General features: G+C 49.6%; 3 protein-coding genes across 6 annotated transcripts in view; 2 read left to right on the top strand and 1 right to left on the bottom strand.

Moving 5' to 3' along the window:
- Positions 1-14,870, bottom strand: part of TRIM72 (tripartite motif containing 72) — a 151,434-nt gene extending 136,564 nt beyond the window's left edge. For 2 of the 4 annotated variants that reach the window (XM_073547434.1, XM_073547431.1), the window contains exon 1: positions 4,612-4,741. The gene's annotated coding sequence lies outside the window, so the exon portion shown is untranslated. Of the gene's footprint in view, positions 1-4,611; positions 4,742-6,859; positions 6,968-14,678 lie in introns of those variants that run through there. The other 2 variants (XM_073547435.1, XM_073547432.1) reach the window with 2 other exon arrangements.
- Positions 792-5,018, top strand: LOC141050783 (apoptosis-associated speck-like protein containing a CARD). Its single transcript, XM_073547436.1, has 3 exons — positions 792-1,370; positions 2,618-2,674; positions 4,614-5,018. Exons 1-3 carry the CDS (start codon positions 1,094-1,096, stop codon positions 4,874-4,876), a joined length of 597 nt encoding a protein of 198 aa, XP_073403537.1. The 5' UTR covers positions 792-1,093; the 3' UTR covers positions 4,877-5,018.
- A 6,773-nt stretch (positions 14,871-21,643) lies between the features above and the next one.
- UBE2T (ubiquitin conjugating enzyme E2 T) lies at positions 21,644-22,508 on the top strand. Its single transcript, XM_073547437.1, has one exon. The coding sequence runs from the start codon at positions 21,748-21,750 to the stop codon at positions 22,372-22,374; it is 627 nt and encodes a 208-aa protein (XP_073403538.1). The 5' UTR covers positions 21,644-21,747; the 3' UTR covers positions 22,375-22,508.
- Positions 22,509-23,517: the final 1,009 nt, after the last annotated feature.

A 23,517-nucleotide genomic window follows, 5' to 3' on the forward strand; every position in this document is an offset into this window, starting at 1 on the left:
AATCCTGCTTTGAGCAGGGGGTTGGACCAGATGGCCCAGGAGGTCCCTTCCAACTCTACGATTCTATGATTCTATTATGTTGGAAGGCCAGTATTCATTTCGTATGCAGATGCACTTTTATCTTATGTCTAAAGGGGGTTTTACACATAGCGATATCGCTAGCAATATCGCCATAACATCACCGATTTTGTGACGTTATAGCGATATCGGTATGTGTGATACTTACCAACGACCGGCTCCCCCGCTGTCTATCGCTGATCGCACGAGATCGGCAGGCTCCATTTCTCGTCAGGCTCTTCCTGCTGGGCTTCCTGTGGCGCCGACGAGCGACGTGTGGACGCGGGTGGGAGGACGTCAGGATCGCCGCGTCTGAAAGGTAAGTATCGTCTGCTGTATTGCTGCTGCATCGTTGGTGAGATCTGTGTGTGTGGCAGCTCACTAGCGATCATTTAGCGATGCACCAGCGATCCTGACTGTGTCATATCGCTGGTCGGGATCGCTGGTGCATCGCTAAATGTAAAAGGGCCTTAAAACAAAAAGGACATCACACAAACACAAAGAACATAGGCCTTCTCAAGTACACAGTCTTGTATCTGGTTTATCTCATGAATAGAGTCCTGGAATTATTCAGCTCTCATAAATTCAATATAGAGTTCAGTGATTCCTATGATAAATACAGTACATTGTCCATGTTGTCTTCCAACAGACCGCGTACGTCAGCGCTTACTGCAGAAGATAAACATTTCTTGATGGAATTCAACCATTTCCAGGAACTGAAGTTTGCCTCTTATCACAGGGTGGGGCCAGGATCAACACTAGATTTTTCCTTTGGGTCTACAGTAGTACATTGTACTGTAAGTGAAGAACCTGCTGAATATCTTAACCTCACAGCTCCTCCCTGCTGAAGGAATGCGTGTCGAAAAAAAACAGCTCTTAAGAAGGCAGAATCACAAACTAATGGAGAACACACAAGAAAAATAACAGGAAATTGTGCAAAAACTTTTTTCTTTCAGTTCCCGTCCTGGCTGCTGGGTTGTAGGCGCATGTCCTCCACAGAGAGGAGGCCACCTGTAGAGTCAGCGCGTAGGGGGAGATGGGGAGGACGGTGAAAGACGTCCTGATCGATGCGCTGGAAAACCTGGAAAGAAAATCATTTAAGAAGTTCAAGAACAAGTTAAACGACATAGAGATAAAGGAAGGATACAGCAAGATCCCCAAAGGTACGCTGCAGGACGCCGATGACCTGGACACCGCCGAGCTCATCCTCAGATACTACAAGGAGGACTATGGAACTGAGGTGACCCTGACTGTCCTAAAAGCCATCAATGAGAATAAGGAGGCGGCGGAGCTCAGGAAGGCCATCACGGAAGGTAAGGGGCACGAGATCCTGCGAGTGCATGACCAGCTCTAGATATCTATGTAGTATGCCACCTGCAGTCCTATGTAACACCACAGATAACACAGTAATAACTCTCTGAGTACAGATAATGTAGTAGATGTCACCTGCAGTCCTATGTAACACCACAGATAACACAGTAATAACTCTCTGAGTACAGATAATGTAGTAGATGTCACCTGCAGGCCTATGTAACACCACAGATAACACGGTGATAACTCCCTGAGTACAGATAATGTAGTAGTTGTCACCTGTAGTCCTATGTAAGATCACAAATAACACAGTGATAACTCCCTGAGTACAGATAATATAGTAGTTGTCACCTGCAGTCCTATGTAACATCACAAATAACACAGTGATAACTCCCTGAGTACAGATAATGTAGTAGTTGTCACCTGCAGTCCTATGTAACCCCACAGATAACACAGTGATAACTCCATGAGTACAGATAATGTAGTAGATTTCACCTGCAGTCCTATGCAACAGCACAGATAACACAGTGATAACTCCCTGAGTGAGTACAGATAATATAGTAGTTGTCACCTGCAGTCCTATGTAACAGCACAGATAACAGTGATATCTCTGAGAGTACAGATAATGTCACCTGCAGTCCTATGTAACACCACAGATAACAGTGATAACTCCCTGAGTACAGATAATGTAGTAGTTGTCACCTGCAGTCCTATGTAACAGCACAGATCACACAGTGATAACTCTCTGAGTACAGATAATGTAGTAGTTGTCACCTGCAGTTCTATGTAACAGCACAGATCACACAGTGATAACTCTCTGGGTACAGATAATGTAGTAGATTTCACCTGCAGTCCTATGTAACACCACAAATAACAGTGATATCTCTGAGAGTACAGATAATGTCACCTGCAGTCCTATGTAACACCACAGATAACACAGTGATAACGCTCTGAGTACAGATAATGTAGTAGATGCCACCAGCAGTCCTATGTAACATTACAGATAACACAGTGATAACTCCCTGAGTACAGATAATGTAGTAGATGTCACCTGCAGTCCTATGTAACACCACAGATAACACAGTGATAACGCTCTGAGTGCAGATAATGTGGGAGATGTCACCTGCAGTCCTATGTAACACCACACACCCCAGAATATATGCCCTGGTGAATGTGTGTCCAGCTTTAGTGGCTCATATTATCAGGTTCAGACCCATCTGACCTCAATGCCTCTCTTATGTGTTTTTAGTGACTGGCTGTGCACCCAAGGTATCATCTATGGGAGATCAGGAAGTAATACCAAGAGGTGAGTAGCAGACTGGAGGCTCCTTATAATATGTCAGAGACCTCATGGAAGAAAGCAAATAAAACCAATCAAAACATATATGTATTTGTGCAGAGTTAAGCCAGTGTAAGGGGCGCAGAGTGCAGCCAATGTAAGGGGCGCAGAGTACAGCCAATGTAAGGGGCGCAGAGTACAGCCAATGTAAGGGGCGCAGAGTACAGCCAATGTAAGGGGCGCAGAGTGCAGCCAATGTAACGGGAGCAGAGTGCAGCCAATGTAACGGGCGCAGAGTGCTGCCAATGTAAGGGGCGCAGAGTGCAGCCAATGAAGGGGCGCAGAGTGCAGCCAAAGTAAGGGGCGCAGAGTGCAGTCTCCTGAGTTGTAGTGACAGAAGAGGACTAAGCAGCTTCTAAGCAGCTGCCGAGCACTTTGAGAATTAAAATGGTGGAGGCCACAAAGCAGGAGAAGGCTATAAGAAGATAGCAAAGCGTTTTCAAGTTGCCCTTTCCTCAGTTTGAAAATTAAGAAACGGCCATTACCAGGAACAGTGGAAATCAAGACAAGGTCTGGAAGACCAAGCAAAATTTCGGTGAGAGCTGCTTGTGGGATTGCAAGGGAGGCAACTCAGAACCGCCGCTTGACTGCAAAAGACTTTCAGAAAGATTTAGCAAACTCTGGAGCTGTGGTACATTGTTCTACTCTTCAGAGACACCTGCACAAATATGGCATTCATGTAAGAGCCATCAGAAGAAAACCTCTCCTGCATTCTTACCATAAAATTCAGAGTCAGAAGTATGCAAAAGAACATCTAAACAAGCGGATGCGTTTTGAGAACAAGTCCTGTAGGTCAATGAGTTTAAAACAGAACTCTTTGGCCAAAATGATCAAAGGGCACAGAATTTTAAAAGAACATCTTGCCAACCATTAAGCATGGGGGTGAATCAATCATACCTTTGGGTTGTGTTGCAGCCAATGGCATGGGGAACATTTCATGGGTAGAGGAAAGAATGGATGCAATGAAATTTCAACAAATTCTTGATGCAAACATAACGCTATCTATTAAAAAAAAGCATAAATAGAAGGATGGCTTCTACAAATGGATAATGATCCTAAACACAAAATCTACAATAGACGACTTCAAAAGGCGCATGCTGAAGGATTTACAATGGCCCTCACAGTCCCCTGATCTGAACATCATTGAAAATCTGTGGCAAGACCTCAAAATAGCAGAGGATACAAGACACCCCGGGAATCTCACAGAACTGGAGGAATTCTCCAAGGAAGAATGGATGAAAATCCCTCAAACAAGAACTGAAAGACTCTTGTCTGGCTACAAAAAGCGTGATACTTTCAAAAAGGGGGTGCTACTAAAGTAGTAACCATGCAGGGTGCCCAAACTTTTGCATCTGTCCATTTTACTTTTTCTTATTCTTAAAATGTAAAAGATTGTATTTTTTATTTTGGCCTAAAATACAAAGGCGATGTGTCATCTTTAACTTTCGGCATTTTAGAGATAATTTAATCTTCAACTTGCTTAGCTGTTCACAATAACAGTAATTTTGACCATGACTTCCCTAACTTTTACATGCCACAATATGGGTCGCCTGGAGAATGGGGTCCATTCTGGATAGCCCGAAATCATTCCCAGCTGGTGGTGAGAACATAAAGTCTCCCAGCTCTACAGTACCTACACAAGAGACAAGAATCCTCAGGGTTAGAAGGCTAAAAATCTCCAACGCCCATAGCTCCAAACAAATTATTACAGTCGCCGATATAGCTTCTTTATATTCCACCACACTCTGTATACATCTTCATCACTGACCCACTGGGCTTACAATCTACATCACCTATAGACGATTCACAAATAACCTACTCACAACTTGACCATAAACAAATAGGAGGAGGTGAGGACACGTATGACAGACATTCTCACATCTCATGTTCTATGTTCTGCTTACAGAGAAGGAGCATTTTGTGGACAGACACCGCACTCAGCTCGTAGATCGGGTGGCTCTGGTGGATCCAATCCTAGATGACCTCTTACAGTGGAAGCTGTTGACAAGTGAACACTATACCACAGTGCGCAGCATGAACACCCCTCAGAACAAGATGCGACAGCTCTTCTCTTATGTTGATTCCTGGGGAAAAAGAGACAAGGACCAGTTCCTGAAATCTTTGAGAGAACGTAACGCACCGCTCATCAGGAATCTAGAAGGCGAATAAAGCCCAATAGAAAGTGTCTGGGACATTGACGGCAGCTCCTGGGATCAGAGTCTGGGAGCCGAAGCACAATTTGGTACATTACCAGATCACAGCAGATTCCTGGATGAATCCAGTGGATTAAATAAAAAATTCCTGAACCGGATTTACTCTTTGGTTTTGTCTCACTTTCTGTCAATGACAAGAAATAGTCTTGTAGTAAGAGGCTTCTATTTTTACTATAGATAAATCAAGATAAAGAGAGTTTCCTATTATTCTGTGTATGTAAAAAAACAAAAAAACAAAACAAACAGTGCTTCATAGAGCAGCACTAGGGTATGAAGAATGTGCCCCGCAGTGGAGTTATACTAAAGTCATGACACCCTACATGTATTGGTGTTGTGTTAACTTGATGAAGGGGATGGTCTGCCCCAAAACACATCAGAAAGCACTCGGCCCAGTGTTATATTATGGGGCTGAGCAGATCTTTTATCTATTGCCGATCTGCCATAGAAAAAAAAAAAATCGCAGCACGGTGCGAGAGGCTCTGAAAATGGGATCGTGCATACCCAAACATGTCTATGGGTGCATGTGAAACATCAGACTGCACTCGGATGTCATCCGATTCACGAACTCAGACAAGGGAGAAGATGGAGCAATTAAGTTCTCCGTCTTTGCCACAAATGTGATGCAATTCTGTCATCTGAGAGAATCGGATCACACTAAGATAACACTCCTCTGAGAGAGTCTGAGTCGAGTGTCATTACCATAATCGGCCCCACTCTCTTACATGAATCTACGGCCGTCTGTCGCAGCCTAAAGCTGGTCATACACGATAGAGTCATCAGCCGAATATTCGTTTGGCCAACGTACATATCTACAATAACAAAGCCAGTGGCTTAATTCATAGTGCCTGTGGCTCGGGTAGTGCAAATCAGCTGACAGGTGTCCTTTAAGGGTGTGTTCACACCGTGTGGATTTTGCTGCGGATCTGCAGTGGATTTGCCTCTGGATCTGCTGCAGTTTTGCAGGTATTGTACAGTACAATGCAAATCAATGGTTTTTAAAAACCGCAGTGCACATGCTGCAGATTTTTCCGCGCGGATTTGCTGCGGTTTTAAATCCGCAGCATGTCAATTCTTTCTGCGGATTCCGCAGCGGTTTGACACCTGTTTCATTTTGTACAGGTGTCAAAACGCAGGGGCAAATCCGCAGGTAAACCGCAGGTCATTTTACTTGCGGATTTACCTGCAAATTCGAGCGGACCGCACTGTGTGCACTCACCCTAAATGTAATCTGTCAGCAGGCTTTTGCTATGTTTTCTGAAGACAGCATGCTGTAGGGGTTAAAACACAGATTCAAGGATGCCTCTGTATCAAGCTCTGTGATTTTGTTTCCTTAGAATGATTGTTTTAGCACCAGGAGCTTATCATTGCTGGGACACAGCAGCACCTGCCTTCCTGTGACAGGTCCATCACTGTCTCTGGACTTTGTGCATAGAGAGCCGGGTGTGGGCGGGGGCAGCTTCCTCAGCTCTGCTTCATTCTAAATCTAAAATGTCTGATTTGTGTCAGAACGGCTGCACTTAGTAATCTAAGGGATACACTATTGGATTCAGCCTTTTGCCTACATCAGGCTGCTTTCAGAAGACATAGCAAAAACCAGCTGACCTTTAAAAGAAACTTACAATAAGAAACACTGGCAATGTGAAAGCTAATGCATGTTTCCGCCATTTTTGAATTTAGTCACTTTCACTTTCTAAATTATTAATCTTTATTGGCTTCTGAAAAAAATACTTTAACCCCAGCATAAAACATCTGCCTTCTGCATGTGAAGGACCCTCCAAGCATGGCTGGTAAGTGCTCAAAGACCTAGCAATCAAACAGACAGTATATAATTATTTTATTTTAGAAGAACGTGGAGAATATCACTAGCCCTATAAGGCTATGTGTACACAGAGGGTTTTTTTTTGGAAAGTGTGCGGTAAAAACAAACAAACCACCCTACCTGTAAAATGCACTTGACTCTTCCTATTCATTCATATTGTAGACATCACTTTTCATATGTTCAGTCTTTTGAGCGCTTTTTTCCCCCGCTTTCGGCTATGAAAAATATCTGGTGGGAAAAAAAATAAATGCAGGTCACATCTGTGAAGTAGCTCCTGGTAAAATATGCTCCAGTCTAGGCACTGTCCAGTCAAAAGACTGCAAAAAACTCTCAAGAAAAAAATAACTTCAATAAAGCTACATTTCCACAAAGAGCATTTGGTGAGATTTTCAGTTTGCAGATTTTCTGCGCCAATGAGCTACATTGAGTTACTTTCGCTTTTCTCATTGCGTTTTTTCTATGTGCATCTTTATCCGGTTTTTGACGCCACAGCGTCAGCGTTATTTTTTGTTTCTTTTGGAATGTTGTGTATTAAATTATCCAAAGGGATTTTGGGAGATTTTCTGATACTTTTTGATACATATTATGCAAACAAAATACTAGGATATTTTAATTGAGAACACTTAAAAAGATGCCCAGGAGTCTTCCAGGCATTTTTTTTTTAGCCATTCCGTTACAGAGAACCTGTCACTAGGAATAACGATGTTAGCCTGCAGATATGAGGTTAACCTGCAGGCTAACAGTGTTATTATGCTGCCCGGTGTCTGCACACAGCCAAATGCAATGGGGAGGAAATTATCTTTATTCTCCTTGCCAGGATTTGGTGTTCAGTCACGAAGGCGGCGACGGTTCAGTTACCCAGGCTCTTATGCCCATGGCTGCCGTAATTGAGGTGTGCGCCCAATGAAAATGGCAGCCCCCAGTGGCAAACACAAAAGTCAATAAATAAACTATTAAAGTAGTTGTGTACAGGGGAGGGGTGTGTCGACTTCACTCACCTCTGGGGAGGGGAGACAATTACCCAGCAGGGATCCGCTCTCTGTCGCCACCACTTACCCCAGGTCAGTCAGAGATCTGCACCGAGGGCAAATAGTCGCCGGAGAGGCTTCCCTTATAGGTACGAGTTATTGATGCACTCCCAGTGAGGGGGGATATATATCACCAATCCAGGCTGGGGATATACAGTGGGGCAAAAAAGTATTTAGTCAGTCAGCAATAGTGCAAGTTCCACCACTTAAAAAGATGAGAGGCGTCTGTAATTTACATCATAGGTAGACCTCAACTATGGGAGACAAACTGAGAAAAAAAAATCCAGAAAATCACATTGTCTGTTTTTTTTTCATTTTATTTGCATATTATGGTGGAAAATAAGTATTTGGTCAGAAACAAGCAATCAAGATTTCTGGCTCTCACAGACCTGTAACTTCTTCTTTAAGAGTCTCCTCTTTCCTCCACTCATTACCTGTAGTAATGGCACCTGTTTAAACTTGTTATCAGTATAAAAAGACACCTGTGCACACCCTCAAACAGTCTGACTCCAAACTCCACTATGGTGAAGACCAAAGAGCTGTCAAAGGACACCAGAAACAAAATTGTAGCCCTGCACCAGGCTGGGAAGACTGAATCTGCAATAGCCAACCAGCTTGGAGTGAAGAAATCAACTGTGGGAGCAATAATTAGAAAATGGAAGACATACAAGACCACTGATAATCTCCCTCGATCTGGTGCTCCACGCAAAATCCCACCCCGTGGGGTCAGAATGATCACAAGAACGGTGAGCAAAAATCCCAGAACCATGCGGGGGGACCTAGTGAATGAACTGCAGAGAGCTGGGACCAATGTAACAAGGCCTACCATAAGTAACACACTACGCCACCATGGACTCAGATCCTGCAGTGCCAGACGTGTCCCACTGCTTAAGCCTGTACATGTCCGGGCCCGTCTGAAGTTTGCTAGAGAGCATTTGGATGATCCAGAGGAGTTTTGGGAGAATGTCCTATGGTCTGATGAAACCAAACTGGAACTGTTTGGTAGAAACACAACTTGTCGTGTTTGGAGGAAAAAGAATACTGAGTTGCATCCATCAAACACCATACCTACTGTAAAGCATGGTGGTGGAAACATCATGCTTTGGGGCTGTTTCTCTGCAAAGGGGCCAGAACGACTGATCCGGGTACATGAAAGAATGAATGGGGCCATGTATCGTGAGATTTTGAGTGCAAACCTCCTTCCATCAGCAAGGGCATTGATGATGAAACATGGCTGGGTCTTTCAACATGACAATGATCCAAAGCACACCGCCAGGGCAACGAAGGAGTGGCTTCGTAAGAAGCATTTCAAGGTCCTGGAGTGGCCTAGCCAGTCTCCAGATCTCAACCCTATAGAAAACCTTTGGAGGGAGTTGAAAGTCCGTGTTGCCAAGCGAAAAGCCAAAAACATCACTGCTCTAGAGGAGATCTGCATGGAGGAATGGGCCAAGATACCAACAACAGTGTGTGGCAACCTTGTGAAGACTTATAGAAAACGTTTGACCTCTGTCATTGCCAACAAAGGATATATCACAAAGTATTGAGATTAAATTTTGTTTCTGACCAAATACTTATTTTCCACCATAATATGCAAATAAAATGAAAAAAAAACAGACAATGTGATTTTCTGGATTTTTTTTTCTCAGTTTGTCTCCCATAGTTGAGGTCTACCTATGATGTAAATTACAGACGCCTCTCATCTTTTTAAGTGGTGGAACTTGCACTATTGCTGACTGATTAAATACTTTTTTGCCCCACTGTATATGTAAACCTCCTGGCCGTCACTGTCAGGGTTCCTCACTAACCCAGTACGGTATGCTACCACCAGTTCCTCCTACGAAATAAGCCCCATATGACAACAGGCTTATATCTGGTCAGAAACCAACCTTGAAGTAGCGTATAATCTCCAACCGAAAGTGCGGACGTGGGGATTCATGAATCGAGATAAAAGAGCAGCCCAAGATTAATTTTATATTTAATCGCCGAAAGGCACACTAGAAAGATACAGGCAAGATCAAACATGCAAGCATACAGTCAGGAGTGTAGTACAAGGGTAGGGTACAGATAGATTGCAATTACTGTGTTATGCAGCATGTGACCACAGGGAGGCACTGATGGATCACAAGATCAAATCTTTGTTAAGTGATTCCCTGGCCGAATCAGGTAGCTGGCCTCCTGCCAGTAGAGAAACTGAGTCCAAAATGAGGAGCTGCCTATTATCCCCTAGGCTGCCCTTTCCCACACGCTGCACCAGTCCCTGTGCTGGGCAGCCTCTCTTCTCCCATATCTAAGAGTATGGTTTTGCAGGCAGAACCATGGATGCCCATAACTTTCTGTCCAAAGGTCTAAATAAGACGGCAGCAGCGCCACTGGGTTCTGCTGAATTTTTTCTGTGCAGGAAGACCAAATACGGCTACCGTATTTAATTCCTGGTAGCTATGCTTTATATCTCAATAATGCAGAGTGCTACAGGCGGCTGCAGGGTATGGGCTCATGGGGAAAGGAATGCAGATTTCAATCATGTGCTCAGCTAGGCTCAGAGATATTGCATTCTTTTATTATAGGTAATTTTTTAGATTCAATATCTCAGAGCCTTGTGCTGGGATCTGTGGTGCCACAATGTCTGCTGGCAGCCTGAGTCAAACAAAGGAAGCCAGTTGTCTGGTAACTGCACAAGAGTTCACACCCCTGTGATAATTTCTGGGGACACAGCGTCTATGCCCCCCCCTCCGGGGAGTTTCAAAAACATTGGTATGGGGGAATTCCAAAGGTGGGGGCCGAGTTTGGGAGCATGTATTTTGGGCCAAATTGTATCTAATAGAGAATTCCATCAGATATCATTTTCCCGTACCTCACAGTAGTTAATTTAATTTTGTATTAAAAATAATTGATTGTATAATCAATAATTATTAATACAAGAATTAAAATCACAGCACCTTCCCTTTAAAGGCAATCTGTCAGTAATATCAACCCTCCTAAGACGTCTATATGGGCATGCATGTCATAGAAAGTTGAATAAAAAGATATCTTGATATCCGTGATCCGATGTCTTATTCCAGAGAGATTCACATTTTTCTTAATATGTAAATGAGTTGTTAAGATCAATGGGCCAGACATCGATCTCCCTGAGAGTCAGCCTTCAGATCTTATTGTGAATGGGGGCACTAGCAGTGTGAGACATGTAATGACTGACAGTCTGCTCTCCTGATCTGACTGCAGTGTTGCATGTTATTATAGATAACTTCTTTAGGCTGTGTGCCCACATTGCGTTTTTGCCGCTTTTTTTCCACAACGGAAACGCTTAAAAAAAGTTAACAAAACACATCTCATGCAATCCTATGGGATTCCGCAGTTGCTGTGCCCATGTTGCAGATTTTACCGCTGAGGAATCGCATCGTGGTAAAATCTGCAGCATGTCCATTCATTTTGCGGAATCGTGGCGATTCCGCCGCCATCGGATTGCATTGTAACGCAAGTGGCTATGTCCATCATGCGTAAAGTGAGCACTTCATGTGCGGATGGTACCCAGGGTCTGGAGGAGGGGAGTCTCTCCTCCAGGCCCTGGGTACTATAATCCTGTTAAAAATAGAATTAAAATAAAAAATTGGTATATACTCACCCTCTGATGGCCCCCGGAGCTCTCCTGCCTCTCAGCCACGCTGTCGGCATCTTGCGGTCCCAGGGATGCATTGCGGGAATCACTCCAGATTACGTCAGGGTCGCGCAAGCGCTACGTCATCGGAGGTGATTCTCACAATGCATCCCTGGGAACGGAACTTGCCAGCAGCGTCGCTGAGGGCCGGGGGCCGACAGAAGGTGAATATGTCACTATTTTTTATTATTTTTAACATCCTTTTACTACTGATGCTGCGTAGGCAGCATCAATAGTAAAAAGTTGGTCACACTTGTCAAGCACTATGCTTGTGTGACCAACCTGTCAATCACTTTTCCAAGCGATGCTTCAAATCGCTTGGAAAGCGCAAGCATTCTGCAAGCTAAAAACGCTTGTTTTGCGGGAAAACGCATACGAATTCCGCACGTGCTTTACCCGCAGCGGGGAGTTGCGGAACTGCTGCGGACATTTCCGTAGCATTTCTGCAACGTGGGCACTTAGCATCAATGTGGAGACACTGACTATAAGCTCAGTGCTAATGCAGCAGAGTCAAAATCAGTTTATGCCAGGCACAATAAATTGCAGGTAAGAATCACACAAATGCAGCGACTGATGTAGATTTATAAATGAAAAACTTTTATTCCAAGAAGGGTTTTCAGCAGCAGAGATGACAATCAGAAAGTTATTGTCACGTGATGGAAAAAGATTTGGAGGATTTCTGATGACAATATTTTCTAATTACAGAAAAGGATCATTTTGTGGACAGACGCCGCGCTGCACTGATAGGACGGGTGGCTCTGGTAGATCCAATCCTAGATGATCTCTATCAAAATAAACTGCTGACAACGGAGGCATACGCGAGAGTGCGCAGCATGCGGACCTCCCAGGACCAGATGAGAGAGCTCTACCGTTATGTTCATTATTGGAGGAATGAAGACAAGGATTGGTTTCTGCAATCTCTGAGAACACATATGGCACCTCTCATTAAGAATCTAGAGGAGAACTAAAGCCTAAAGGTCTGTGCAGACGATCCGGACTGGCAGCGCTCTGGACACAGCACATGTTCACTGCGTCCAAAGCGCTGACGTCTACACAGGGCTGCTACAAGGAATTTAGGGGCCCCCTTGAGACTCCGCCCCAGCCCCGCCTCCACCCCTTGAACTGTCCACAGTAAAAAGATTTTTTAATCCGCCAACATGACAAGGTAGACTCTTTGGGCCGGGCCCTACTCTAACCTGTTAAACATTTTTTTTTAAATATCCAATACAATTTCGGTAAATTTGAACTTATTTTTCAATATTTAAAATGACCTATATTATCACATACAGGGGACAAATATCACCGCACCATGCCCAGACAACATATTACCACCACAGTGACTGAATAATACCACATACAAGGAACAAATACCGCCACACCATGACCAGACCACATATTACCAGCACATGGTGACTGGATACTACAATACTGATCAGTAATAAAAAACACAATACTAATGCACCATAAGTGGCATTATACACAGGAGATCTGTACTTAGTATGCAGTGTCTGGGTACAGGTAATACCTGTGATCACGGTGACATGATACATAGAAGCTCTGTATATAGTATACTGTGTATAGTGTCAGTGTACAGGTAACACACTGACTCACCAGTGACATCTCTAGGTGAAGTCCTTCATCTTCGCTTTTAATCTTCATCCAGCACAGACCGCCGTTACTTCTTCCAGTCAGGGCTCGTCTCTGCAGGAAATAACAGTTATCTAGAGCACCGCTTGCAGAACACATTACGCTTATTTTTTTTCCAAAATTTTAAACTACACCAGATGAAGAAAAAAAGGCGACAGTGTTGCTCTGCACAGTAACAGGACCGCCCACCCATTTAAAACAGTATCATCAAAAAATAAATACATCGCTGCAGTAATAATATCCCTTAATTAGCCCCTATGGTAATAATATCCCCCATCCTGAACCCCGTGTGTCTCATTCCTGGCTCCAGCTTTATGTTCTCCTATCCTGCCCCCATGTGATGTCCTATTCTGCTCCATATGATGTCCCCATCCTGCCCCATGATCCTTCCCTATCTGTCCTATGTGCCCATTTCTCCCATCCTGCCCCCTCCCTCCACTCTGCCCCGTCTCTATTCTGCCTCCTTGTCTCCATTCTGCCCCGTGTCTCCATTCTGCCTGCGTATCTCTAATCCTGCCAGTGTCTCCATTCTGCCCCGGGCAGGATAGAGACACATGGTCCATGTGCCTCCATCCTGCCTGTGAAACATAGTGCGGTTGCCGCAAGGCAATAAGAGTAACTGAACCTGCATCACGGACGCAGGTTTCAGATACTGCACGGGAAAATCATGCCGCTGGGGCCCAATCAGCAGAAGAGACGGGGCCCGAATCAGGCCCCCTCTGCTGACCGGGCGCCATACACCAGTCAGGGCAATAATGCCCTGATGGCAGCCCAGCGTCTACTGAACACAGCTGAATCTGCATGTGATCACCCCATATCCTGGGGTCTGGCGTGTTGCACCGCACATCCTGGGGTCTGGAGAGATGCGCCGCACAGCCTTGGGTCTGGAGTGATGTGCCGCATGTCGAGTCTGGAGAGATGCCCCGCACATCCTGGTGTCTGGGGAGATGCGCCGCACATCCTGGGGTCTGGAGAGATGTGCCACGTCTTGGGGTCTGGAGAGATGCGCCGCACGTCCTTGGGTCTGGAGTGATGCGCCGCACGTCCTGGAGTCTGGAGATGCGCCGCACATCCTAGGGTCTGGAGAGAAGTGCCACGTCTTGGGGTCTGGAGAGACGCGCCGCACGTCCTGGGGTCTGGAGAGACGCGCCGCACGTCCTGGGGTCTGGAGAGACGCGCCGCACGTCCTGGGGTCTGAAGAGACGCGCCGCACGTCCTGGGGTCTGGAGAGACGCACCGCATGTCCTGGGGTCTGGAGAGACGTGCCGCCGGTGTCTCTGGACGCACAGTGGACAGAAATCTCATCCACTGCGCTTTAACATCTGGACGCTGCACAGGTACAGAGCATCCAAGCCGCAGCGTTTAGGCCAGGTTCATGCTGCGTTAATGCAGTCCATTCAACGCATAGCGGTCGCGTTATGCTTCATCTGTGCTAGCAGTGACAGACCCCCGGACGCTGCAGCCCACGTCCAGCACAGAATGGCGGCACATCGCCAGTGCATGCAGATTATGGCATGTGTTAGCGATGCGCTCGGTAATGGGAGTGAATGGCAGCTGTAACAACCTTGCTGGCGTCACTGCATGGCCTCCCATCCCCCGCACACCAACTTACTTTCTGCTTCAAGCCATGCTGTGAAATCTGTCTGTTGCCAGCCCTGAGCTCCATGTGCTATGCCTCTTGTTTTCCTGCTTGCTCTCCATGTTTCCTGACTGTGTGTATAGGGGGGCGGTGCCTGAACTCTCTGGTTCTTATGCAGTTGGGGTGCACCTGGGTAATCTGTCCCTGACCAATCACCTGGAGCCCTTGACAATTTAGTTTCACCACTCCCACTGAAACATTGCCTGTGCAATGTCTAAACTCAGCTCCTTGCTGCTGAACTAGCCAGGCCCTGTTCTGTGTATCTCCTTCTCTGTAGGAATACTCTATCTCGCTTTGCACCTTGTCCGCCGGCCAGGAGGCAGAATATCCTGGTCCTTGTGTCTTTGTCACTGTGTCTCTGTCTGAACTCTGTCTTACCTCTGTCTGTCAGTCTCCTTGTTTGTGGTTCCTTCTCTGCCGTGTCTTTCCTTGTGTCCTCCCTGTGTGTGCATCTGCACCCTCGCAGCTTTATCTGTGTTCCGCACTCCTGCGGCTCTGTCTGTTCCGCACTCCTGCGGCTCTGCCTGCTCCGCACTCCTGCGGCTCTGCCTGTTCCGCACTCCTGCGGCTCTGCCTGCTCCGCACTCCTGCGGCTCTGCCTACCTGCATCTCCTGTGTGAACAGGTCCAAACCTGTTCTCTCATATACCACTCCTTCCTGCCTATATCCATACCTGCATCTCCTGTGTGAACAGGTCCAAACCTGTTCTCTCATATACCACTCCTTCCTGCCTATATCCATACCTGCATCTCCTGTGTGAACAGGTCCAAACCTGTTCTCTCATATACCACACCTTCCTGCCTATATCCATACCTGCATCTCCTGTGTGAACAGGTCCAAACCTGTTCTCTCATATACCACTCCTGCTTGCCCTGTGTCTCCAAGCCGTGTCCGCTTGCCCAGTGTCTCCAAGCCGTGTCCAGTGTCTCCAAGCCGTACCGCTTGCCCAGTGTCTCCAAGCCGTGTCCGCTTGCCCAGTGTCTCCAAGCCGTGCCGCTTGCCCAGTGTCTCCAAGCCGTGCCCGCTTGCCCAGTGTCTCCAAGCCGTGCCCGCTTGCCCAGTGTCTCCAAGCCATGCCCGCTTGCCCAGTGTCTCCAAGCCGTGCCCGCTTGCCCAGTGTCTCCAAGCCGTGTCTCCAAGCCGTGCCTGCCTGCCAGTGTACCAAGCCGTGCCTGCTTGCCCAGTGTCTCAGCCTGCTTGTCACTCGCACCTGTCCAGGTGTCCTGTTCCCGAGTGGGATCAGCAGCCACAGCCAGACACCACCCTGGAGTGGCACCCGGCAGCTACCTGCCGCTCAAGCCTGACCTCACCATCAGAGGCTCCAGTGAAGACCAAGGTAGCTGTCGCAGTCACGCCCCTTCCAGGGTAGTCTGGTCTGTGACACAGTGGGGCCACAACCCCCGGCTCGCGCCATTCAGCCAAGGCGCGAGCGTGACAGTTTGCACAGGCCCCCGCTGAGTCCCATGTCCTTCCGCTCGCAGAGCGTCATGAACTCTCTCCCTGCCAGTGTGAGCCACCGGAAGAGTTTGTTCCGCCTTGTGTGGTTCCAATTGTGGAGACTTCTGAACCACTCATAGTCTCCAAGGCCATCTATGAGCAGCTCCTGGCCTACGAAGAGCACGACCCAGCAGATCCGCCTAGGTTCTATGGGGACCCCAAAGAGTGCCAAGGGTTCCTGAAAAAGTGCCTGCACTACATCCTGCAGAATGCAGTTTGTTTCCCCTCTGACCGGGTCAAGGTGGCATATATCATGTCCTACCTAGCTGGTGATGCCTTGATATGGATCTGTCCCCTTTGGGAAGCAGGGGATCCTGTCGTCTTGAGCCTGGGGGCCTTCCTGGTGGCCTTCCGTAAAGTGTTCGACATGCCTCGTCCAGCTGTTCTTGAAAAGTTTTCCCCTCCAAGCTTCCAGAGACAAGAGGAACCTGTGGATGAATCGTCTCAACCACCTATGACAGTCCAGCCATCACCTGTTCCACAGTCTGCCGATGCGGCCTCCCGTGCAAGATCCAAGAGGTCTAAAAAGAAGCGGGCCAAGTTGCAGCCGGAATCTGGCCTCTGTCCTGTGAATCCTGTACACCAGAACCATGGGCCAGTAGAAGAGGCTGTCCCTGGCGAGAGTACTCCCTCTCCATTAAACTCTTTAACTGTTTCTCTGCCTTCAGGGAGCTTTGGTGTATTTAAGTCGCCAGTCTTACAGAGTCAGTGTGTGGTCTCTGTCATACAGCTCCCGAAGCCAGCGTGTGCGTTGTCTCGAGGTGGCCGAGCCCTATTGGAGAATAGTCTAGTCCTACAAGGACAACTACAGCTCCAGGTTGGAGCTTTGTACACGAAGAAGTTCGTCTTCCATTTGCTGTCTGGTATGCCCTTGGGTCATTCTGAACCAGAGATCCTGATGCCCATTTATGTTTGGAGACCCAGCAAGGCACCACACTTGAAACAACCAAGTGACAAGAGGTGCCTGGTTCCCTTGTGTCGCATTCAGTCAGCAAAGTCGTCTTCTTTGCCTGGTTTGCTAGTCGCCGAGTCAAGGTGTCAGGATGCCTCTGAAGAGGGGGAGGCGGTCTCAGTCTCCTCACACGTCCCCAGTGACTATACCAGTGTCCTGCTCCCAAGAGCACCCCTGCCTCTTGATTGCCTTCCCCAGGATAAAGGGCTGAAGATGGATCCTGAGTGTATGCCTTCAGCTCACCTGTGGCCCAGGGGTGAAGGTCCCAAGACAGAGCTTTACCCATTATCTAACCAGGAAGATGTGGTCCAGTTTTTTCAGGGTAACAGGCTGAAGTGGCTCCCTGTATGTATGCCTCCAGCTTCCATTTGGCAGGTGGGTGAAGATGTTGGAGCAGTGACCTACCTATCTCCATTTCTCACCAACCGGGAGGAGGAGGTCCAATTTTTCTGGCACATCGGGCGAAAGTCGGACTCGGTGATGGTGTCTTCTGTTTCTAGCTGGCCGGCTGATGTAGGGGTCAAGTCTGAAGCTTCCAGGTCCCTGCCTTCTGCCAATCAGGAGGAAGAAGTCTTTGTACCCTCTGTGTTGGAAACTGACTCCCTTGGGCACCAAGAAACCGGGCAATCTAGGATTCCTGATGGCACACATACTCCACCCTACCTAAAGGATGTTGTTTCAACCTGGACTGTGTGTGGTCCCATACTCCTTCTTCAGGCCATTCTGGCAGGCTTAAGGAAGAAGGGCCGCAAAGGGGGGGTACTGTAACAACCTTGCTGGCGTCACTGCATGGCCTCCCATCCCCCGCACACCAACTTACTTTCTGCTTCAAGCCATGCTGTGAAATCTGTCTGTTGCCAGCCCTGAGCTCCATGTGCTATGCCTCTTGTTTTCCTGCTTGCTCTCCATGTTTCCTGTGTGTAAAGGGGGGGGCGGCGCCTGAACTCTCTGGTTCTTATGCAGTCTGGGTGCACCTGGGTAATCTGTCCCTGACCAATCACCTGGAGCCCTTGACAATTTAGTTTCACCACTCCCACTGAAACATTGCCTGTGCAATGTCTAAACTCAGTTAGCTCCTTGCTGCTGAACTAGCCAGGCCCTGTTCTGTGTATCTCCTCTGTAGGAATACTCTGTTTCGCTTTGTACCTTGTCCGCCTGCCAGGAGGCAGAATATCCTGGTCCTTGAGTCTTGTTTCCAGTGCCTTGTCTGTTCTTTGTCCGCCTGCCAGGAGGCAGAATATCCTGGTCCTTGTGTCTTTGTCCCTGTGTCTCTGTCTGAACTCAGTCTTACCTCTGTCTGTCAGTCTCCTTGTTTGTGGTTCCTTCTCTGCCGTGTCTTTCCTTGTGTCCTCCCTGTGTGTGCATCTGCACCCTCGCAGCTTTATCTGTGTTCCGCACTCCTGCGGCTCTGCCTGTTCCGCACTCCTGCGGCTCTGCCTGCTCCGCACTCCTGTGGCTCTGCCTGTTCCGCACTCCTGCGGCTCTGCCTGCTCCGCACTCCTGCGGCTCTGCCTACCTGCATCTCCTGTGTGAACAGGTCCAAACCTGTTCTCTCATATACCACTCCTTCCTGCCTATATCCATACCTGCATCTCCTGTGTGAACAGGTCCAAACCTGTTCTCTCATATACCACACCTTCCTGCCTATATCCATACCTGCATCTCCTGTGTGAACAGGTCCAAACCTGTTCTCTCATATACCACTCCTGCTTGCCCTGTGTCTCCAAGCCGTGTCCGCTTGCCCAGTGTCTCCAAGCCGTGTCCAGTGTCTCCAAGCCGTGCCCGCTTGCCCAGTGTCTCCAAGCCGTGTCCGCTTGCCCAGTGTCTCCAAGCCGTGTCCAGTGTCTCCAAGCCGTGCCCGCTTGCCCAGTGTCTCCAAGCCATGCCCGCTTGCCCAGTGTCTCCAAGCCGTGCCCGCTTGCCCAGTGTCTCCAAGCCGTGCCCGCTTGCCCAGTGTCTCCAAGCCGTGCCCGCTTGCCCAGTGTCTCCAAGCCGTGCCCGCTTGCCCAGTGTCTCCAAGCCGTGCCCGCTTGCCCAGTGTCTCCAAGCCGTGCCTGCCTGCCAGTGTACCAAGCCATGCCTGCTTGCCCAGAGTCTCAGCCTGCTTGTCACTCGCACCTGTCCAGGTGTCCTGTTCCCGAGTGGGATCAGCAGCCACAGCCAGACACCACCCTGGAGTGGCACCCGGCAGCTACCTGCCGCACAAGCCTGACCTCACCATCAGAGGCTCCAGTGAAGACCAAGGTAGCTGTCGCAGTCACGCCCCTTCCAGGGTAGTCTGGTCTGTGGCACAGTGGGGCCACAACCCCCGGCTCGCGTGACAGCAGCATTAACGGACTGCACTGCACTAACGCAGTGTGACCCCAGCCTTACCGATCGTCTGCACCTACCCTAATGGAAACAGTCTGGGATTGTCGCTGAAGAGTCCGCACCTGGGATCAGTGTGTGGCAGCTGCACGCGTACGGTATGGCCTGTGTGCACCGTGTCTCACTGCTCGCTGCCTTACATCACCGGATGATTCCAGTCATGTTCAGAACTTTGATGTCTGAATCACAAAACCAAAATTCTATGAATGGTCTCTAATAAAAAGCTGCCAACCAAAACCAACTTTGTCTCGATCCCTACACACACGACACGAGCCTGCTCACATCTCCACTTCCAGCCTTGGCCGGCTTTCTGACAGGATCGGCTCCCCTCATGTGCAGTGTCCCCGCCCATTTATCACGTGACCCTCTTGGCGGGCTTTCTGACAGGATCAGCTCCCCTCAGGCGCAGTGTCCCCGCCCATTTATCACGTGACCCCCTTGGCGGGCTTTCTGACAGGATCAGCTCCCCTCAGGCGCAGTGTCCCCGCCCATTTATCACGTGACCCTCTTGGCTGGCTTTGACAGGCTCAGCTCCCCTCAGGCGCAGTGTCCCCGCCCATTTATCACGTGACCCTCTTGGCGGGCTTTCTGACAGGATCAGCTCCCCTCAGGCGCAGTGTCCCCGCCCATTTATCACATGACCCTCTTGGCAGGCTTTCTGACAGGTTCAACTCCCCTCAGGCGCAGTGTCCCCGCCCATTTATCACGTGACCCTCCTGGCGGGCTTTCTGACAGGCTCAGCTCCCCTCAGGCGCAGTGTCCCCGCCCATTTATCACGTGACCCTCTTGGCTGGCTTTGACAGGCTCAGCTCCCCTCAGGCGCAGTGTCCCCGCCCATTTATCACGTGACCCTCTTGGCGGGCTTTCTGACAGGATCAGCTCCCCTCAGGTGCAGTGTCCCCGCCCATTTATCACGTGACCCTCTTGGAGGGCTTTCTGACAGGATCAGCTCCCCTCAGGCGCAGTGTCCCCGCCCATTTATCACGTGACCCTCATGGCAGGCTTTCTGACAGGATCAGCTCCCCTCAGGCGCAGTGTCCCCGCCCATTTATCACATGACCCTCTTGGCGGGCTTTCTGACAGGTTCAACTCCCCTCAGGCGCAGTGTCCCCGCCCATTTATCACGTGACCCTCCTGGCGGGCTTTCTGACAGGCTCAGCTCCCCTCAGGCGCAGTGTCCCCGCCCATTTATCACGTGACCCTCTTGGCGGGCTTTCTGACAGGCTCAGCTCCCCTCAGGCGCAGTGTCCCCGCCCATTTATCACGTGACCCTCCTGGCGGGCTTTCTGACAGGCTCAGCTCCCCTCAGGCACAGTGTCCCCGCCCATTTATCACGTGACCTCTTGGCGGGCTGACAGGATCAGCTCCCCTCAGGCGCAGTGTCCCCGCCCATTTATCACGTGACCCTCTTGGCGGGCTTTCTGACAGGCTCAGCTCCCCTCAGGCGCAGTGTCCCCGCCCATTTATCACGTGACCCTCCTGGCGGGCTTTCTGACAGGCTCAGCTCCCCTCAGGCGCAGTGTCCCCGCCCATTTATCACGTGACCTCTTGGCGGGCTTTCTGACAGGATCAGCTCCCCTCAGGCGCAGTGTCCCCGCCCATTTATCACGTGACCCTCTTGGCGGGCTTTCTGACAGGCTCAGTGTCCCCGCCCATTTATCACGTGACCTCTTGGCGGGCTTCCTGACAGGCTCAGCTCCCCTCAGGCGCAGTGTCCCCGCCCATTTATCACGTGACCCTCCTGGCGGGCTTTCTGACAGGCTCAGCTCCCCTCAGGCGCAGTGTCCCCGCCCATTTATCACGTGACCCTCTTGGCGGGCTTTCTGACAGGCTCAGCTCCCCTCAGGCGCAGTGTCCCCGCCCATTTATCACGTGACCTCTTGGCGGGCTTTCTGACAGGCTCAGCTCCCCTCAGGCGCAGTGTCCCCGCCCATTTATCACGTGACCCTCTTGGCAGGCTTTCTGACAGGCTCAGCTCCCCTCAGGCGCAGTGTCCCCGCCCATTTATCACGTGACCCTCCTGGCGGGCTTTCTGACAGGATCAGCTCCCCTCAGGCGCAGTGTCCCCGCCCATTTATCACGTGATCCTCTTGGCGGGCTTTCTGACAGGCTCAGCTCCCCTCAGGCGCAGTGTCCCCGCCCATTTATCACGTGACCTCTTGGCGGGCTTTTTGACTCGGATCTGCTCTCCTCCACTGAGGCGCCGCCGCCATCTTGTGTGAGATCATGCAGAGGCAGTCACGGCTGAAGCGGGAGCTGCAGCTCCTCAGCACCGAGCCGCCGTCCGGGATCAGCTGCTGGCAGGTGGAGGATCGGACGGGTGAGCTGCGGGCGCAGGTGGTGGGCGGCTCGGGCTCTCCCTACGAGGGCGGCGTGTTCAGCCTGAAGATCGCGGTACCGGAGCGTTATCCCTTCGAGCCGCCCCGGGTGCAGTTCCTCACCCCCATTTACCACCCGAACATCGACACCGCCGGCCGGATCTGCCTGGACATCCTGAAGCCGCCGCCTAATGGCGCCTGGAGGCCGGCGCTGAACCTGAGCTCCGTGCTCACCTCCGTGCAGCTGCTGATGAGCGAGCCGAACCCGGAGGACCCGCTGATGGCGGACATCGCCCGGGAGTACAAGAACCACCGGGCCGCCTACAGCGCCACCGCCCGGAGCTGGACGGAGCTGCACGCCAAGCCCCGGGAGACGGGACCCAAACGGCGCAGCGCCGATCCGCCCGAGCCCGCCAAGAAGCCCCGGGCCCCCGTGACGTCACAGGACACCGGAGGACTGCTGTCACCTGAGGTGCTGGCGACGTCACAGCACACGGCTGCAGTCCCCTCTCTGGCCGCCAGGTGGCAGCAATAGGGATAAGTGTATATGAGGACGTGACTGACGCAAGTGTCCTGTTCACACCATCAGCTGCGGTATCTTGGGTTGCACTAAAGCATTGGGACACGTTCAGACTTCCATAATAAAAACTAATATGTTAAAGAGCCTAAGGCTGAGTTCACACGTGGCGTTTTTTTCGCGTTTCCGCTGCAGTTTTAACCGCGAAAAATGAGCATCCCATGCATTCCTATGGGATTCCGCAATGCTGTGCTAATGCTGCGGTTTTTACCGCGGCGTAATCGCTTTGCGGTAAAAACCGCAGCATGCTCATTATTTTGCGGAATCGCGACGATCCCGCACCCATAGGAATACATTGTTACGCTTATTTCCCGCATGTGGCTGTGCACACCATGCGGTAAGTAAGCAGAACATTTGCGGATGGTACCCACGGTCCGGAGGAGAGGAGACTGTCCTCCGGGCTTTGGGTACCATATCCCTGTAAAAAATAGAATTTAAAATAAAAAATATTGTTATTCTCACCCTCCGACGTCCTGCGCAGCCTTCCCGCCTCTCTCCACGCTCCCGTTCCCAGTAGTCCTTTGCGAAAATGCCCGCGATGGCGTCCGATCTCGCGGGATCGCAAAGTCTCGCGGTAATTCGCGCAACGTCATTGCGAATTACCGTGAGACGTCGCGTTCCCGCGAGAACTGACGTCATCGCGGGATTTTCACAAAGGACTACTGGGAACGGATGCGCGGGACGTCGGAGGGTGAGAATAATATTTTTTATTTTTTTTTACATTCTATCTTTTACTATTGATGCTGCATAGGCGGCCTCAGTAGTAAAAAGTTGGTCACACTCGTCAAACACTCTGTTTGACGAGTGTGACCAACCTGTCAATCAGTTCTCCAAGCGATGCTACAGATCGCTTGGAGAACGCTTGCATTTTGCAAGCTAAATACGCTTGCAAAATGCTAGTTTTTCCGCGGGAAAATCGCGGGAATTTAAAATGCGATTTTCGCACGGACTGGAATTCCGTAATTCTCGCGGTAATTTCCGCGAGAGTTCCGGTACGTGTGCACTTAGCCTTAAAGGTAACCGCGGTCATGTTTACCTGCAGGCGGGTGATGTTATCGAGCTGGAGGAGCCCATCAGATTGATCTATATATTATTTTGTAG

This window comes from Dendrobates tinctorius, unplaced genomic scaffold, assembly GCF_039654945.1.
Source record: "Dendrobates tinctorius isolate UK_male_01 unplaced genomic scaffold, ASM3965494v1 ptg000152l, whole genome shotgun sequence".
Lineage (NCBI taxonomy): Eukaryota > Metazoa > Chordata > Amphibia > Anura > Dendrobatidae > Dendrobates > Dendrobates tinctorius.

Bases quoted from the DNA above. Each gene is read 5' to 3' on its own strand.
- LOC141050783 (XM_073547436.1), top strand. From the start codon at position 1,094: ATGGGGAGGACGGTGAAAGACGTCCTGATCGATGCGCTGGAAAACCTG. The intron at 1,371-2,617 runs GTAAGGGGCACG...ATGTGTTTTTAG, and splicing joins CAGGAAGGCCATCACGGAAG to TGACTGGCTGTGCACCCAAG. The intron at 2,675-4,613 runs GTGAGTAGCAGA...TTCTGCTTACAG, and splicing joins TCAGGAAGTAATACCAAGAG to AGAAGGAGCATTTTGTGGAC.
- UBE2T (XM_073547437.1), top strand. From the start codon at position 21,748: ATGCAGAGGCAGTCACGGCTGAAGCGGGAGCTGCAGCTCCTCAGCACC.